At 38.7% G+C, this 17456-nt stretch overlaps 1 protein-coding gene across 8 annotated transcripts in view; it reads right to left on the reverse strand.

Moving 5' to 3' along the window:
- Window positions 1-9769, reverse strand: part of LOC101159285 (actin-binding LIM protein 3) — a 54064-nt gene extending 44295 nt beyond the window's left edge. For 4 of the 8 annotated variants that reach the window (XM_023962544.1, XM_023962543.1, XM_023962539.1 and 1 more), the window contains exons 1-2: window positions 9363-9768; window positions 5331-5498 (exon numbers count right to left, since the gene is read on the reverse strand). In XM_023962544.1, the coding sequence (XP_023818312.1) occupies window positions 5331-5498; window positions 9363-9381 (187 nt within the window). In that variant the 5' untranslated portion in view covers window positions 9382-9768. Of the gene's footprint in view, window positions 1-5330; window positions 5499-9362 lie in introns of all 8 variants that reach the window. The other 4 variants (XM_023962540.1, XM_023962538.1, XM_023962542.1 and 1 more) reach the window with 2 other exon arrangements.
- Window positions 9770-17456: the final 7687 nt, after the last annotated feature.

Raw genomic sequence — 17456 nt, forward strand, 5'->3', positions numbered from 1 at the left:
CCCTGTTTGTTGGCCTTAATAGACAGATTTGGGAAGAGAAGAACAACAACAAATCTGGGTTGCTTAATAATATCCTAGTGCCAGAAACAACAGGAAGAAAGAGTAAAATGGATCAACTCCATGGGTCATAATAACTCCTGCAGACAGGAATCTTTTGAGATACATGCAGTATAAAAACATACAGTGGAAGGACTATAAGGCTCAAATTCTTGTGCAAACGGAGAGTAGGCAATGCTGTAGTCTGTCCTTGAAGTCACTTCCGTACAAAAACGAGGAGCCATGCGTGACTGTGGCTGGCTGAGGATAAACGAAAAGATTGAAGACACAGACTCTTGCTTTTGGCACACTTAATTCTGAAACCCAACCTCGTTTCCTCTCTGAGCAGGTCAATCTTTGTACTGATTTGTCTTTAACACTGAGTAATAAAGGAACAATTTGAGTCTGATTAAAATTCTACAAAGAATCTACATCCCCAGGCCTTTAGTGGCTGCTAGAACTAATGAACGCAAAGATTTTGGCAAAAACTGCAATGCAGAATGTTCCACACACACTTTAGGGAGTTTTTTTTCTCCCAATACCAGCATTATTAGAAAAAAAACCAATATATTTTGCTCATTAGCAAAGCCGTAATGAAACATTTAGAAAAAGAAAGACATTTGAGTCAGTAGTCAGAGGAGAGATCAGAGGAAGCAGAACAGTTAAATGACATCATATGTGATGTGAAAGGAAAGCAGAAGGGCTCGAGGGAAGTATCAATGAGGCTATCGATCTGTCAATCCAACCCCCCTCTGCCATGCTGTCAGTGACTTTTCTATTCTATTTGCACACCACTATGGATTTATTTGAATTCCATCAAGTTGCGTGATCAGGGTGGTTTATACAACACTGAGAGGGCAAAATGTAAGATCTAAATAGTCTGATGATTGGCATAATCCATTCTGATGACATGGAGAAACTAGTTTGTAGGGGGATTTTTTTGCACTGTTTATTCAAGTTTTGAAACTTCAAAAAATGTAAATGTTTGCTTTAGTATTGATGCAAAACCATTAACATTTTTGTCAAAATTGTTATCAGGATACATTTAAATTCTTTTTAATTTTATGACATTTTTCATGTTTGTTTTTTTGTGTCAAACACTTTCATTAACCAGTGTCCAAAGAATAATTCCAAGTTTGCAGTAATTGTAGGTAAAAATTTTGCAACAACTTCTTAACTCCCTCTCCCTGAAAACAACTTTTTTTGGGTACCTTTATTTTGAAGGCCAATCTTAATCTGTCATGAGCCAAACAAGCCTCAGTGGCTTTCTTGGTGGAACACCACAATTTCTCGGATGTTCTAGAACTGTGCTTTGCATGTGATGACAGAGTACATTTCTGCTGACAACATTATTCATGCCAAACAGCAGTGGATGCAGTTTGTTTATTCCAGAAACAACACTGTGGATATTCTGTTTATTTGTCAACTCAATTAGGAGAGCTTTGTGGGAATACATTTCAAAATAAAGCTAATAGTTTTATAATTCTATTTCCTAAACAAGAAAGTATTTGATTGGACAGCAGTATGCTAAAACACCTATGTGAACTCTCCTTCATCAATGTTGATTTAATCAAAGTGAGTCAAAAATGACTTTTCTTTTAGACTTAATTCATCTTTTCTTATTGAAACCCCTTCAGTTTAGGTGTAATGAAAAGTATTAGAGTGGTGATATGAGCAATGATGCAGAAATCAGTATTAAATACATATTACATATTTTAATAAACTAATATTCACTAAAGTTTCTCTCATGCAACATTCTGCTAGAAAACCTTGCAGTGCAGTCAGCAGGCCTTGCAACCCATCTGGACTATATATGGCTGGGTAACTCGGTTGGTAAGGTGGAAGGCTGCCACGCAGGAATCCAGGGTTCAATTACCATATCAATGAAAATTAACATCACCCAGTAAACAAGACCCTTAACGCTGCTGCCTCCTGAGCGCGGCTCGTCTGCAGCTCACCGCTCAAATGCAGAGAACAATTTCCCACACCTAGGTGTGTGACAGATAGTGGGACTTTATCTTTAAACTGGTTACCATAGGAACCTTCTAAAACATTTATCTCAATCACAAACTGTCTATGGCAGACCATGGTGGTCTGTTGACAACACAACAAAAACCCAGGTTTTCCAGCCAACAAGCCTCCCAGATTGTTGGTTTGATTCTCAATGGTTCATATATACTAGAACCAAAAAACATCCCACATTTTCCTCTTTACATTCCCCTACATAATAAATTGTCATACAATAATAATAACTACTTGGTTTGGAATGTACTTTTTCAGGAAATGTTAAGGGATAGGCATATTTGCTTTTGTTCATTTTTTTTGTTCTGTGTGTTGTGTATTTTCTTTCTATATCAGAGTGGGACTTCATGTTTTTGTGGATCTTTGTGTGTGTGTGGTGTGTCTGATTAGTTTCATGTGTGGTGCTGGAAAAGGTGTGACTCCCATTGGACCCAAACTGATGGCAGCAGCCGTTAACAGCACCATTTGGACGTCCAGCCTGTGAGAAGGGAGCTTAGCTGCAACCTGTCTCCACTGCAGTGTGGTGCCCTTCCTCACCTGTTTTGTAGTTAATTGCATGTTGTAGTTTTTTGGGGGGTTTTCCTTTCATTTTCAGGTAAGATGACATATTTCAGTTATGTGGAGTTTTTTTTTTTTTTTGCCTTAGTTCACCCTAAAGCCTTTTTGCTTCACCTTCTTTTTACAGTTATTGTTGTTTGGTATTTATTAGTTTGTGAATGTGTTATTTTGTTTGGAGACAACGTTTTGGTGTTTCTGTTAAAAACACATTACTTTTATGTTATGATTCTCTAGGTATCCCTAGACATAAAACGGGGCATAACAAGAAATTACATTGCTCTAATGGAAAGAAAAATGTCATTACAAAATTATTTTAAAAACCTCTCATACAATTTTTGAAAGACTTGCATATTTATTTAAAATCTCAGAGCGAAAGTTGATAAGTTAAAAGGTCTAGACATCAATTTCTAAGAACAGATTATTCCTCCTGCGAAGCAATCACTGCTTAATTCTTGTCCACCTCATCAGCAGATTAGTACTTAGCCAACAGTCCATTCGCTTTAAGTCATTGAGATGACTCCGCAAGATCAAGCATCCACAATAATGATTTTTTATTAGCAAAAGATTTTTGTTATTTTTTTTTTGGCAATGAACCTCGGCCCTGCAAGTGAAATGAGTGCATCAAATCAGCCAATCAGAAGACTGACCATTCATCTAAACTCAAACCTAAAAACACTGTTTCAACTTCAGCCTTGGTTAAATTCTAGGGCAGTTGAGGTGTGATGTTTTATGAAAAGCAGAGAAAACCTTCTGTGTTGATGCTTTGCAGCTAAATGTTAGAGCATCACTCATTGCAGATCAAGCAGAGAAGACTGTTTTGTCATGCAGCATGCTTTGGGACCGTGCAGGTCCCGGCCAGTGAAAAGAGGCTGGCTGGTTTGAGTTGGACTTTAGGGTGAAAACCTGCTGACTGCAATGCAAAGCCTGCTGCTGACTTCAGGCTATAGTTTGTTTTTTTCCCCATCTGTTCACAAGTAGAAGTCAAGCATGAAGATGCAAACAAAACACTCAAGAATAAAAAAACAATTTAAAACTGAACTACACATATTTTAGAAAGCGTAGGGTTTATTCAGACTAGGAAAACTATTCTTTTAGTAGACCCAGATTACTAAATTTGGTCCAGATCGAGATCTGAACGCTGTGCTTGGTCTGTATCCAGACGGCCGTCAACGAGACTTTCCTGTTCCAAACTAAAGCTTATAAACAAAACCATGTGACTAAAGATCTCTTTACTCATTGGTCAGGAATTATTAGTGTTGGGCAAAGCAACTAGAGGCAGAAATTATTAAAGTCTTGCGCTTTTAGTTCATTCAAACTTTATATTTTGCACACAAATTTTAAACGTCTGGGTCAACATCAGCCTCAGCACTTTTTTGTCATTTTTTTGGTCCGGTAGAGGCTTGCTGCAAGGCAGTTACTGTCAAAAGGGCGGCTAAGAAGGTACACTGATTAGTGTTTATGACAAATGGAATGTCATAAACCTAATTTTAAAAACATTTTATGAAAAAAGAAAAGTTAAAAGGCCTCAATGTGCCGTGTAATGAATTTCTTTTGCAAAGAAGCCAAGCTTTTCTTTATAAATGTTTTTATTACAGAAGCAGGAACAACTGACATACATAATCTAAAAAGATAAGGATATCTGCAAGAATAATAATTAATTCTGGGACGTCATTATCACCATCCTTTATCTCAAATGTATCAACTAACAAGACACTTTTGTTTCATCTAATATTGATATGTGTAGGTATTTATTCCGTTCAGTTGACATAATATGCTTTATAACTGTCTGAGACTCTGCTGTAATAGTAGGACCTTCATAATTCATTTTCATTTTACTAAGTACAAAGCTATTAGCGATCAAACTGTCGCGTCATTGCTGTAAAAGTGTTTTAAAATCATTTAATATTCATTCATACAAAATGATCTGCGTGGAATTCAAACATGGTAAACAATGCATTAGCCTAAGGTTGACTTTCTAGAATAAGTTTATAGTTTAAAAAAACAAAAAAAAAAACAGCAGATGTGTTTTCATGCTTAAATGTAGGAAACTACTTTTTCAATCATCTTTAAATCAAAATTTGTTAAAATTTTGTCGACTGTTTCATTTTAAACAGTTTTGCTGGTAAAACATCAGTTGTAACTGTTAACAAACTTTTATTTTATTATTTTAACTATTATTTTATTCTCTTTAATTATATTTTTATCAAAATTTAAAAAGTACAGATAAACATTAAACTAAAAAGTTTCCAAAAATGTATTGTGTCATGCATTTGTTTTATAAATGAATTCAAAATTATATTTAAAAATGATGGATGGAGATATGGGAGTTTCCAACTGATCATAGATGTCATTGTAATTGGCTGCATATGGATGGTCTCTGTGTGGGCTGGATACACCCTGCCTCTTGAATATTGATAACCGCTCAAGGCTGAAGAAGTCTGAAAATTCATGATTGACTGGTGAAATAAATGGTAAGGAAAGAGTTTTACAGGACCCATAAATCTAAACTGATGCAGGAATCTGAGGCATGAATATTGTGCAGATATTTAAAGGAGGCTTATTACTGAATAATTCACTAAAATACAAATTTCCTGCAAATTTAGCCACATATTATTCCTTTAAAAAGTTCCGAAACTCAGAAAAAAGTGCACAATTTTGCTTCTTTTTTTTCCTATTAAAAGTCCTGCTAAAAGTGTTTTTGTATTGTTTATTACCTTGACAGGTGAAGCAGTGAACGTGGAAGTGTGTGCTCTTGACCCGCACCACTTCCCCACGGCAAACCTCCCCACAGCGGTCACACATGATGGGCGAGTTCCCACAGCTGGACAGCGGGGAGCTGCTGTTGTTGTTTTCCCCATAGACTCCAGCCGCCTGGTACTGAACTGGAGAAGGGAGAACACATCACACTATGTCCTTTTCAAACTCCTTTTTTAAATGTATTTATCTGTATTTCATCTTAATTATAATAAAATAAAGGAATAAAAAAGAGGAACTGGGAGTAACTTGAACTCTGTGAATGTGATGCAGCTGCTTTAATTTCAGCAGTAAGTCCTGAGACAGCGGGACCTGAAACCGTTTATGAGGATGAGCAGCCTAATAAGCAACACACAAGATAGTAAAAGCACGGCTATGTTCCAGAAAACTGGTGTGACTTTGACAAATAATAAAAAAACAATAGCCAATAATTTGATAAAAAATAATAATCCGCTCCACGTCCAACTATGGAAGCAATTTTACAGTGTCATCCAAAGTTATTATCTTTAGTGTCATATCATTAAAGTCCAAGTCATTTTATATTACTTTTAAAATATACTAATGCGTTTTATAAAAATGCGCTTTTGTTTGACAAAAACATTCATTTATAATTGGCCTATATTTCTATAAACATTTGCAAATATTTATTAAAATGTTACATTATTCAGTAGAAATTTGCCTCTAAGTTGTAGGCGGGACCTTGACATGAAACAACCCCAGTGGCCTTTCTGCTCCCCGTTGCTGAGAGCTCGCTGTTTACATGATTTCCTGCAAGCTCACACCCCCTCACACCCCACAAACTAACATTACAACAAGTGCAACAAAAACAGCAAGCAATACTGGCGAAGAAAACAAAGATGTACTTGGATCTAGTCGTTTACAAGCGAATGCTTTAAAATGGAGCAGGGAGCTTGTGGCCCACCGATCGTTGTTTCTATGTAACAAATATGCTCTTTTTTTATTTTTTTATTTGGCAAATTTTCCTTTATGTCACCGCCTTTTGATGTAAGATCAGAGACAATATTAATTTCCTCAATTTTCTTTTGTTAAAGCCCCATCAGTTGTCGTAATCTGCACTCAACCCACCCTCTGAAGTGGATCAGTCAGATCCACTCTCGAGAACCACTACCCCTTAACCCTTGTGCTATCCTAGGAACTTTAACATTGGGAGTTGGGTCATCTAGACCCACTAGACAGTGCTCTGAACCTTTTTTCTTCAATGATTTGTGATATTCACTGGTGTCCATGGATTACATGAAATCCTCTCCACCTTTATCCACCTTCGTCATGGTAGGGAGAACACGTCAATGTCAGGGTGGGGTCATCCAAGATGGCACAAGGGTTAATGGAGCGAAGATTTCTGCGTTTTTGGGCGGACACTTTACCGCTAGGCCACTGAGTCCAGTCAATGTCTTCTTCTTTGACTTTCGGCTTTTCCCATCAGGAGTCGCCATAGCGAAACAACCTCTCTTTCGAGGATGAGTCGCATGGCAATGTTTTTCACCGGATGCCATTCCCGACACAACCCTCTCAATTTATCCGGGCTTGGGACCGGCACAGAAGCAGAGAAGGGAATAGGGAGCAGCCCAGATTCGAACCCTGGTTTCAGGGACGGAAGGCGCCGCAAACCAGCACGAGCTAAACTGGCTCAGCAGAGTCCAGTCGAGGTAAACACACTAAAAAATCTTATTGTGAAGTATTACTAGTCTTACCTGAAACGTCTGAATCAACGGAAGAAGTGAAGTATCCAAGCTGCATGCACTCAACTTGTAGACTTCATTTTTAACCTCCCACCAATCTTTTGTTAACATCTTTATATTTTTTCATTGAGGACGGTAGATGTACACTAAACTGCAGCTGGTTCTTTATGCATATGTCAGTAAGCTTTGAGTAATCCTGATATCTACATGGCAGTAGAGACAGAAAAGGTCACTCTGGATCTCTTTGGGATTACACCTCTTTCATCCTCGCTTACAAAACTAGTCAAATCCCTCTTAGTGAAGCAAGTCTTTTCTTTATACTGCCTGAAACAGACGTGCAATTCTTATCGTGGTTGGGAGATACCACCAAAGCTGTGGATTGAACACATTTTGTTGACTGACAATTTGGATTTCCACTGAGCTGCGTTCAAAACAACCAGCAACAAATCTACTGATGCATTCTGCTCCGTTCAATTATATTACAGTTAATGCTTCTGCATCCTGGAGTATTATGCAATCAAAGAATAAAAAAAAATACATGCTGGCAGGTTAAGCCGCTGACATCTGGAGGGAGATGCAGACGGAGGCCTGTAGGTGCATTTGCAGGAAGAAAAAAGTGGGGAAAGTGGGACACAAAATGTTGTAAATGCAGAATCTGAGAGTTTTGTGTGTGCGGCACGGAGGCTGGCACTGGTGTTTTTGCCAGATGGCAACAGGAGGACAGAAAACCCAGACATCAAGGGAAAGGCACCACCTGCGAGTTGCTGCAGGAGGAATGTGTTATTTTTAATATTTTACAGACGCTTATTGGTGTTCTACTTTATCAAAGTGGCAAGTGTTAAATCACCTTTTAGGTGCACGCATTCCATTTGATTTATTTTGTAGAAAATCCTGCTAAAAAGATGCAGATCTTGAACCGTTTCTAGTTTTTGTTTTGTTTCTGTTGATGTAAATGTTTTTCCGTTTTTTAATTCACCGTGGCGACTCCTTCAGGGTCGCCACGGTGAATTAGTGGTTTCCACCTCCTTTTTTTCTCGCATCCAGCACTGGCATCTTCTCTTTTATCACAGCTCTTTTTTGTTCTTCATCTTTATCCAAACTGTGAATATCCCTCCTCTGCACCAACACCCCCCTCCCCCATCTGGCTTCTCTAAATTTGTCTCCAACTAATTCAACGCAAACTATTCCCCACATTTTGGTTCTGCTGCTCACATCTTTAAAAGGAGCCCTCACTTCTGATGCTTCAAACTCTGAGTCAGGTTTCCTGCTGCTGCTCCTCTCAGATGTTTCATGAGAATGTTTACTTAAAACTGCCTCTGAAATCTCACTTATCAGGGTCATCTTTAGACAGAAAATGAAGTAATACTTTGAATTTGAAGGAAAAATGACCTTCAGCCATTTTTTTAAAGTCCCACTCCAAACATCTTTTGATCTGTTTTATGATTGCGCCGTTTTTAGGCTAAATCAAAAATTGTGTTGTTTTCTAAGACATAGTCTCCGCAAAGTGGGGGGAGTTCATCATAAATTCATCTCTGAGTTGTTGGCCTGACCGTTGGCACGTCTCCCGATTTACAACAATTTGAATAAAATACTCAGAAACACAATTTTAAGCTTAATTTTCTTTATATATGTCCTCCATTATAAGAAAAGTGCCGCAAGAACATGTTAAAAACACCAAAGACCCTGTTTTTCTTGGCGTGGGCCTTTAAGTAGCTCTAATGCCAGATGTGTCCTTAAGTCTTTGACAGCATCACCCTGACCTACGACCTGAACAGCCTGGATTAAAGCCAAGCAGCTCGTCTCGAGGGAAGCTGTCAGCCAAAAGGTGACTGCCGTCTTTTCTGTCAGACGTTTGAATGGATGTGGTGCTTTGAGCCGGCACAAGGTTGACAGTGGACCACCAATGGAACAGCAGAAAGATCTCTTAAACTTTTGCAGAAACTGTTGACTTTTCTGGTCATTTAAAATAAAGTTAGTTTTAGAAATCTAAAACTGAGTTTCTATTTTTTATTAATCTGCTTTCGTGTGAGATAAAATTAGTTCAAGTCTTAAAGGTCAGCATCTCTTCTCTTCCCCCTTTATTATTTGCCTCCATGTTGCAAAACAATGCTTTCCTTTTTAACCAGCTATAAGAACAGGAGGTTTAAAAATGTCAGTGACTGAAGGATCAATGCCATCAACAGGGATTGGCTATATCTGTTCAGGGATAAACCCTCCTGGGACGTTTCTATTGATTAGAATGGAGACCCCCACCACCACCACCACACACACACACACACACACACTGCTCACCATTCGTCGGTCCGCTCATGATGAAGAGTAAACCCAACGGCTTCAACACCTCAGTCCATGCCAACCTCCAGCAGCAGAACCAAAGGACGGTGAACTCTTTGCGTCCCTGTCCGGCTTCAAACTCTCCCCCCTGTCAAGACTGGAGCCTCTGCTCTGCTCCTCCCTGCAAGCGGATTACTGACAGGAGGCAAAGCCGCACCTCTCCAGCCTCCGTGAAGGCAATAATTAAATGGAAACTGACGTTTTAATGCTCCGCACGCCTTCCAGTTCTCCCCGCAGCACCGCGCAGCCCGCGGCGCGCAGCCGCCCGTCCATCCCACTGCTGCCGCTCAGCGCGCCGCCGCCTGCGCGCCCCGACGCGCTCCAGAGCCAAGGCTCAAGTGCTGCCTGACGGGGTTCAACCATCCAGCAGCCAGTGGAGAGCGCCCATCGGGCACTGCCCTTTCTCAGTGCGAGAGCGCCGGATAGTGGCGGAACCTCAAACTGCAGTTTGGAAAACCGCAACCGTCTGCATAAACTCCTCATTGGAATTTGGAAAGGCCCATCTATTTCCATTAATAGACTTTAACGTAGTCTGCATTTTACGCAAACCCAATTTCCTACCAGAGCGCATATATCTATATTTCTAAAATGTGTGGATTTCGTGACTTTTGGCAGGCCTATTGATTAAAATTATGATTAAAAAAAAGTAATATTTTGTTGGTGGTGCTGCTTTTTAAAATTTGGATTTAATCTTTGCTTAAAAACCAAACTAAATCTCCCCCTTTTGCTAAAATGACTAACAATTACTATTTGCAGTTTATTTTCTTTTACAAGATAAATATTAAATTCCAAAAGTTTTTTTTACATACTTAAAAGAGAGAAGGAGATGGAAAATGAAAAGCTTGTCATCTGATTAGTTATTAGTTAACCCTTAGTTAGAGCAACTTCTGAGTCTTCAAATGTCTCTGAAAGTGATCGAAAGTTTGACAGGCTGCTAAATCTTTAAAGATTTTAAAAACAACAACATAATCTGTTTTTTTTTTCTTTTTTATGATATGCATCTAAATATTAAAAAAAGAAAAGCAACCCCATACCATTATACCCTCACCACCATGTTTCAAAAGGCTTCAATCTTTATTCACCAACCAAACTAGGCTTTTATCAGAGAAGAGAAACACTTCTAAAAGGTTATTATGAGCAATGCTCTCAATTACTAACAACTAACTAACATCCTCTTTTTATCTATTATTTATTTATTTATGTATTTCGGTTTGCTTAATTAAAATGGGTTCATACAACACTTGGAGTAAGAATGACAGACAAAATTACCCTGCATGAAACGGTTCTTGTTTTCTTTTATTTTTAATCGACGCCAAACCGGTAAATTTCACATTATATGCATTCAAACTCTATTATCAATTACACCTATATTCTGCTGTTGAGTCTTAGATCAATCATGTATGCAAGTATATACAGGTTTGGGAATTGTGCCCTTTTAGTTTGTGTTATTTGGTCTCAGTTGTGTTTTCATGTTTTGAGTTTCCTGGCAGGATCCTCTGTTATCATCCCAGAATTATTTGGCATCTGGCTGTCCGGTCATCTGCGGTTTACACCATAATTTTTAGAATGAAGTAGTATGGATGAAGTAGTATAAAGATCACAAAAAAGATACATGAATTCTTATTTGAGTAATGACTAAGACATACATGTAAGTCCCATATTTTAAAAGTTTATGTCCTTATTTTCCTCGCTGTTTCCAAAGTTTATTCTTTTAGATAAAATGGTCCATCCACGGGTATTTGAAAATTTTCTTCTGAACCACCTTTAACCCCTTGAGACCCCAGAGGAAATTTTCTTCCTAGCTTTTAAAGTTAAGTTGACCATTTTGTTTGTTTTTGGGTAGCAGCAATTAACAGGAGCCAAAAAATTATATAAATAAAAAAAATAAAGAAAAAAATGAATTCAAATTAAAATTACAATTAAAAAAAACACCAGAACCATTAAGTGCCAAACTGTAAAAAACCAAAAAAAATTGTGGAATCATGTGAACGAAAGCACATGTGTACACTAACCAGCAGGTGGCAGTGTCCCATCAAATTTCATCAAGTGGTTGAAAGTCCCTCAAGCTCTATTTTTTTTCTAAGGTAAAGGTAAGAAAACATCAAACTCTGGCACAATTAACATTTCCAGGCTGCATAATAATTCTTCAGTAACATGTTTTATTTTCAAATCTCTATGCCGATATTTTTACTACAAAATCGTCTGGGTATTTATTTAGACCAAAACATCAGTAAATAGCTTGGCAAGCTGTTGGACTATTCCTTCCATGCTAGACCCTTCAACAACAAAACATGTTATACTGTCAACTTTACGTCCATGCTGGCTTTCTTCCCAGTAATTGAAAAACATCATGCAAGGTATTTCCTGAAAACGCTGGCAAACCCTGCTGAGACACGTCCAAACACCTCCTGCTGGTGTTTCTGCACAACAAACACATCATCCAGGTTTCATTTGCCAATAATGAACAAGCTTAGGAGGGAATGTGGAAAAAAATAAATCTATCTGACAGCAGCGTGTTGACCTCTGATCTGCTGACCTGTTTTACTTGCAAACATCAGCTGGAGGAGACTTGAACCGTTCAGGAAAATCACTGTCAAATCAGCGTGACCTCTCTGCCTCTGACAGCCCTTTTCTGAAGCTCTGTGTCCAAACTGAGAGAAATGACTGATGGCTGCAGTCAGTGTGGGTCTGATTAATGATTGGCTGTCAACTCTGTCTGCACAAAGGCCCAGAGAGGCAAAGGTACATGTACTTTTAAACAAAAATTCTTCACTAAAACAGTATTATTCTTTTGATGTTTGTAGAAAAAATAGTTTTAGGTTAAAATTGTAATTTCAAAAGAATTTTTCAGGGATAATTTGACTTTGGGCAGAATCAAGAGGAACATTTCTTTAGTAAAAAAAAACAAAAAAAACAAGGGAAATTCAAAAAGCTGCTGCAATTATCTTTACTTTAAACAACTGGAAAGCCTTTGTGTTGTTGTCATGGCATTTCTAATCATCCCACTATTTTCTAAAGGAAAGCGTAACTTTTTTAGGGTTCAAAAATCACATTCCCATGAACACAAACTGAGATTACAGAGTGTCAGAATATCCTCTATGGCCTCATGCCACAAATGCAGTTTTGCTATCTAACCTCTGAAACTTCTTTTCCTGCCCTTTTACTAAATTGTTTATGTGATGGCTCAAATAAGAGTAAAAATACATCTGATCAAACAAACCCAAATTGTGTGCTGCCAAAGCAACAAGTAGTCATGTCCTCTTGGAAAGGATACAATATGTGGCACAGCACCAGCCTGTAAACATCCCTGCAGCGACTCCACCGATCACAATGACTACAGGTTTACCTTCTGCAGCTGCAGCAAAGCAACAATTACTCATAGATTAGATAAATATTGTACTGTGTAGTATTATTTTTTTATTGGTGCAGCAGTTCTTCAAAGGATGTATATCACCTTTCCATGCAAATTCTTTCTTTTTTTGTCCTTACTAACAGAAATACAATGGATTTGGTCAATTCTAGTTCATCTAACAGCTTATCCTTAATTGAAATTGTTTGTAGTTTGATGATAAACACACACCCTTTACATTTTAATTTTAAATTAAATTAGTAGTTGGTGTCCATTACAGCCACATTTGTCACCTAAAACAACTATGTTTAAAATAATTTTAATATATATCTATAAAGAGATGATACACCCAACTGAGACCTCCACTCTGATCATTTCTGCAGCCATGGTTTGGCTCCGCTCAGTATTTCAGTTTTTATGACACTTCTACCCTACAAAATGTAAACTCTGAGAGTTCTACAAAGGTGACTAAAAGGAAAATTATGTTTTCAAAAGAAGTGCTATTCTGATAGATTTCCTTCACATGATTTTTTTTTTTTATACGGCTGAGGGTCCTGAGATGAAATCCAAAATCAGTTCACCTTTAGTGCTGTAATCTGAGTGAGGAATGTCCAGGAGTAACCTTCCACATCAAAGAGAGCTGCCTGGAGGTTTCAGTTTGCACACTGAAGGCTGACATTAGGTCAAGATGATGACTATATATTCTGGAGGTGAGCCGGTTCCTCCTCTGTCGAGCCCCGTGTGCAGGAGATGGAGCCGTTAGGCATTTTTCCAAGGGTTTCCAAGCATGACACATTCTGATCGAAGAGGCGGCCCAAATGGACGTTGCAGTGAAAATCCTTCATTTCTATCACAGTAATGAAAAGAATCACTGATCCATGTTCATGAGGCTGTCATGGTATGCCTCCTCATCTATTTTTTGTGGTAAGGAAAATGCAAATTTTGAAGTCTTTTTGGCCCAATATCGCTACCTGCCGCCCAACGGTCAGCTATTCAGTTCACTAATTTTGAATGCAAAGGGAAAAAATGGCAGAAAATACATGAGCTTGTAAGAATTTCATGCATTGTGTTTCTTCAGTAAAATATGCATTGTTCAAAATGTTTTATCAAACTGATATTGAGCCAGTTTTGTTCTCTACTGACAATGTTCAATTCCTGAACCTAATGAGGTTTGTTAAGTTGCAGAAAAAGACTTTGCAGAGTTTCATTTTTTTCAGGTTTTTGACTCATTGACCATATTTTCCATCCATCCATCAATTTTCTAAGTTTGGTTAGTCCCTTTTAAGGTTACTGGGTTGCTGTAGCCTGTCCCAGCCCATGTTGGGCAAAAGCAGGTTTATCCCTGGATGGGTCTCCAGTCCATGGCAGGCAGCACAGAGACAGAAAACCACACCCACTCACATTCACACCTGAGCCTCGTCTTATAAGACATCCATCCATCCATCCATCCATCCATCCATCCATCCATCCATCCATCCATCCATCCATCCATCCATTTATCCATTTTCTTAGTTTTCTTACATCCCTATCAGGTTCATAGGGATGCTGGAGCCTGTCAAGACTTTCATTGAGCAAATGCGGGGTTCACCCAGGACAAGTCGCCAGTCTTTCACAGGGCACACAATCACTCTCACACATGCACACCAAGGGACACTTAGAGTCACCGATCATCCCATGAAGCATGTTTTTGGACTGTGGGAGAAGGCCAGAGTGCCCACAGAACACCCACGTATGCTTGGGGAGAACATACAAACTCCGCAGAGAAAGGTCCCAGCCAGGATTCAAACCAGAGCCTTCTCACTGGGCCACCATGCAGCCCCTAATAAGGGGCTCAGACACGAACTGCTTCCTCCTCTTGTCCAGAAAACTTTCAAATAACCTTCTTGTTAAATGATTATAACAACAACAATAATAATAATAATAGCTTTACGAATAAAAGCAGCAACTTTGACACACAAAGCTGAACTGACGTTTTTTCATGGTTTTACTATAAGAAAAGATTAGCTGTCTCAGCATCCTCATGGTTCAGTATTCTAGTGTCAGTAAATTAGGATCTTCACCCTGACGTTTTGTTAGTTTGTGCTGGAGTCAGCTAAACCTAAGTTCAATAAAGTTATTTCAAACAGTAATGAAACCACTGCACTCAACAACAAAAAGTTAAAGGATTGGTGATTTTTGAGCTCTGAAAAAGAGATGCAACAAAAAGTAGCATAATTTCATTAAAGAAACGACCAACTTGTGACCTGGACTTTAATTTTCAAACAGAAAGACAGCAGAATTTGCAGCTACCTTCTCCTCAGATATCTTCAGATAGGTCTGAGCCTTAAATCTGCTTTACTTTATGTTGAAGATGTTTATCATAGCTTCATTTTAGTGATTTAAAGCTTCATATGTTCATTTTTTTCTCAGTTTTGCTGCTATCACTAACCCAAACAGACACCAAAGACAATTTTTTGCACAATAATTGTGCATTCTGTGTATTTATAGCTTAAGGAAACACAACCCTGCCCATTGAGTTACATATCAGAGTCTCTCCTACCATTTAAAGACATGATTTGCACTTGGAGAGACTGCAAAGGTCTTGATATGCATTGTGAGCGTGTTTGCAAATTGCCCGTCAGGAAGCGATGAAGTTGAAGGTGAGGTCACAGCCATTGTGTGTGTTCAGATGAACCGATCGTCCTCCATTTCCTATGATTAAAGAGGAATGAGTGGGTTCTCCTTGTCAGGATCCTGTTCTTTACTGCAAGATTTGTTGTTGACAACTGCAAGTCCACAGGTCAGAGGTGAGAGCACACCCTACAAACTTTTAGATTTATTGATAAAAAATAGAAAAGGGCTGCTAACAAATCAAAAATATGTTCACCCCTTTATTTTAAACAAAAGACAAATCAAATCTTGTTTCTGAAGCCTCAGAAAATTAATCTAAAACACATTTTCTGTCCTTTTGTCCCAGAGGTGAACCGTATGTGTTTTTTCAAGCTCGCCACAGTATATTCAAACAAAAAAAGAAAGAAATCTGAAACTTCTACTTTCAAATCTCTAATTTAGAAACTGTTAAAGCATACAGAGTTCACTTAGACTTCTAAAGCTTTTAATGTCCCTCAGCAGACTGGGGCTTCCTTGTCTCACATTGTTCAAACATGAGTGTCGAGCCAGACGCTCCCAGCTTTGGTTCTTGTCCAAAGTAACTGGAGCAGCTGTGTTTGGACATGAAGGAATTCTCTGAGTCTCTTCTGCACTGATAAGTAGCAGCACAGTCCTGCAAATGTCATCTCTGTGTCCTCTACGCATCTGACAGAGATGAAACGTGGCGAGCCAGGCAGCTCACACCGTCGGTGTCTGTGGAGAATCATGCAGTTGTGCGCTCAGGTTGGACTTAAACTAGAGACATATCAGAGATGCAGATTTTAATCAAACGTTGATTGCTGCAAGATAATGAGCCCCTGCAGGAACTGCAAGCACTTGAGCTTCAGCTGTGCCCAGAACTGATGGCGTTATCTCGACCTGAAGTGCACATACACTTTGCAAACTGTTGCCCTTTTTTGCTTTTATTAAAGGTAATGTAATCTGTTAAATAAAAATACATCAGAAAGAACTTAAATATGACCTACAACAAACCATCATTTTTGTGTGTGAAAAGAGATAAACCTTGTTCTGTATTTTTTTAAATACAATTTTATTTAAAAAAAAAAGACATAATTCAATTTAAAGGGCACTGTTGTCTTCTTTTACTGAAATGACATTTACAATTAAAATCATAATGCATGTTGGGGCTGAGAAAAAAAAGAAAATGCTATAACTAACATTTGTATCAATATCTTCTCCTTTTGCTTTGTTTTAGCTTTTCCCCTCAGTAAATGTCATAAGCAACCCCAAACCCCAAGGTCAAAAGGGGAAACACCTCAAAAAGTGGTAGAGAATGAGAGGGCAAAGATCCTGTGGGACTTCCAGAGCGATAGGATGGTAATGGCAAACCAAACAAGACATTGAAGTGGTGGATAAAGAACAGAGGAAAGCCGTTGTGGTGGATGTGGATGTGGCAGTGCCAAGCGATGGGAACATCAGGAAGAAGGAACATGTGAAACTGGAGAAATACCAGGGACTCAGAGAAGAACTGGAGAAAGCCTGGAAAGTGAAGGTGACAGTGGTGCCTGTGGTAATTGGAGCACTCGGGGCAGTAACCCCCAAGCTGGAGGAGTAGCTACAACAGATACCTGGAAAGACCTCAGACCTCTCAGTCCAGAAAAGCGCAGTGCTAGGAACAGCTAAGATACTGCAGGACCCTTAAGCTCCCAGGACTCTGGTAGATGACCCGAGTTTGGAGGAGAAACCACCCGCAGAGGGTGAGAGGGGCATTTATACATATAAAAAATTTTTTATTTTATTTCTGCCTATAGTTTCTGATGCCCTTTATTACAATTCTCCTTATAATGATTATCAATTTGCTTTAAATAAAACAGAATCTTTACATGTGCACACCATTCAAATAGAATTTGCCAGCAGTGGCATCGTCCCCTCATTTCATTCTTCTCATTCTATAAAGATTAGTTCACCTCTGAACTTTTATGATCCAAACTGTAATTATGCTGATGATATGGGAGAGCAGCTTGGCAGCACCCTCTGTTAAACTCTACTTGTTTGAAGTCAACTAATTGATTAAACACACCCGAGAAAAACCTTAATAGTTTATAACTGTGCAA

Source organism: Oryzias latipes, chromosome 14 (assembly GCF_002234675.1).
Source record: "Oryzias latipes chromosome 14, ASM223467v1".
NCBI lineage: Eukaryota > Metazoa > Chordata > Actinopteri > Beloniformes > Adrianichthyidae > Oryzias > Oryzias latipes.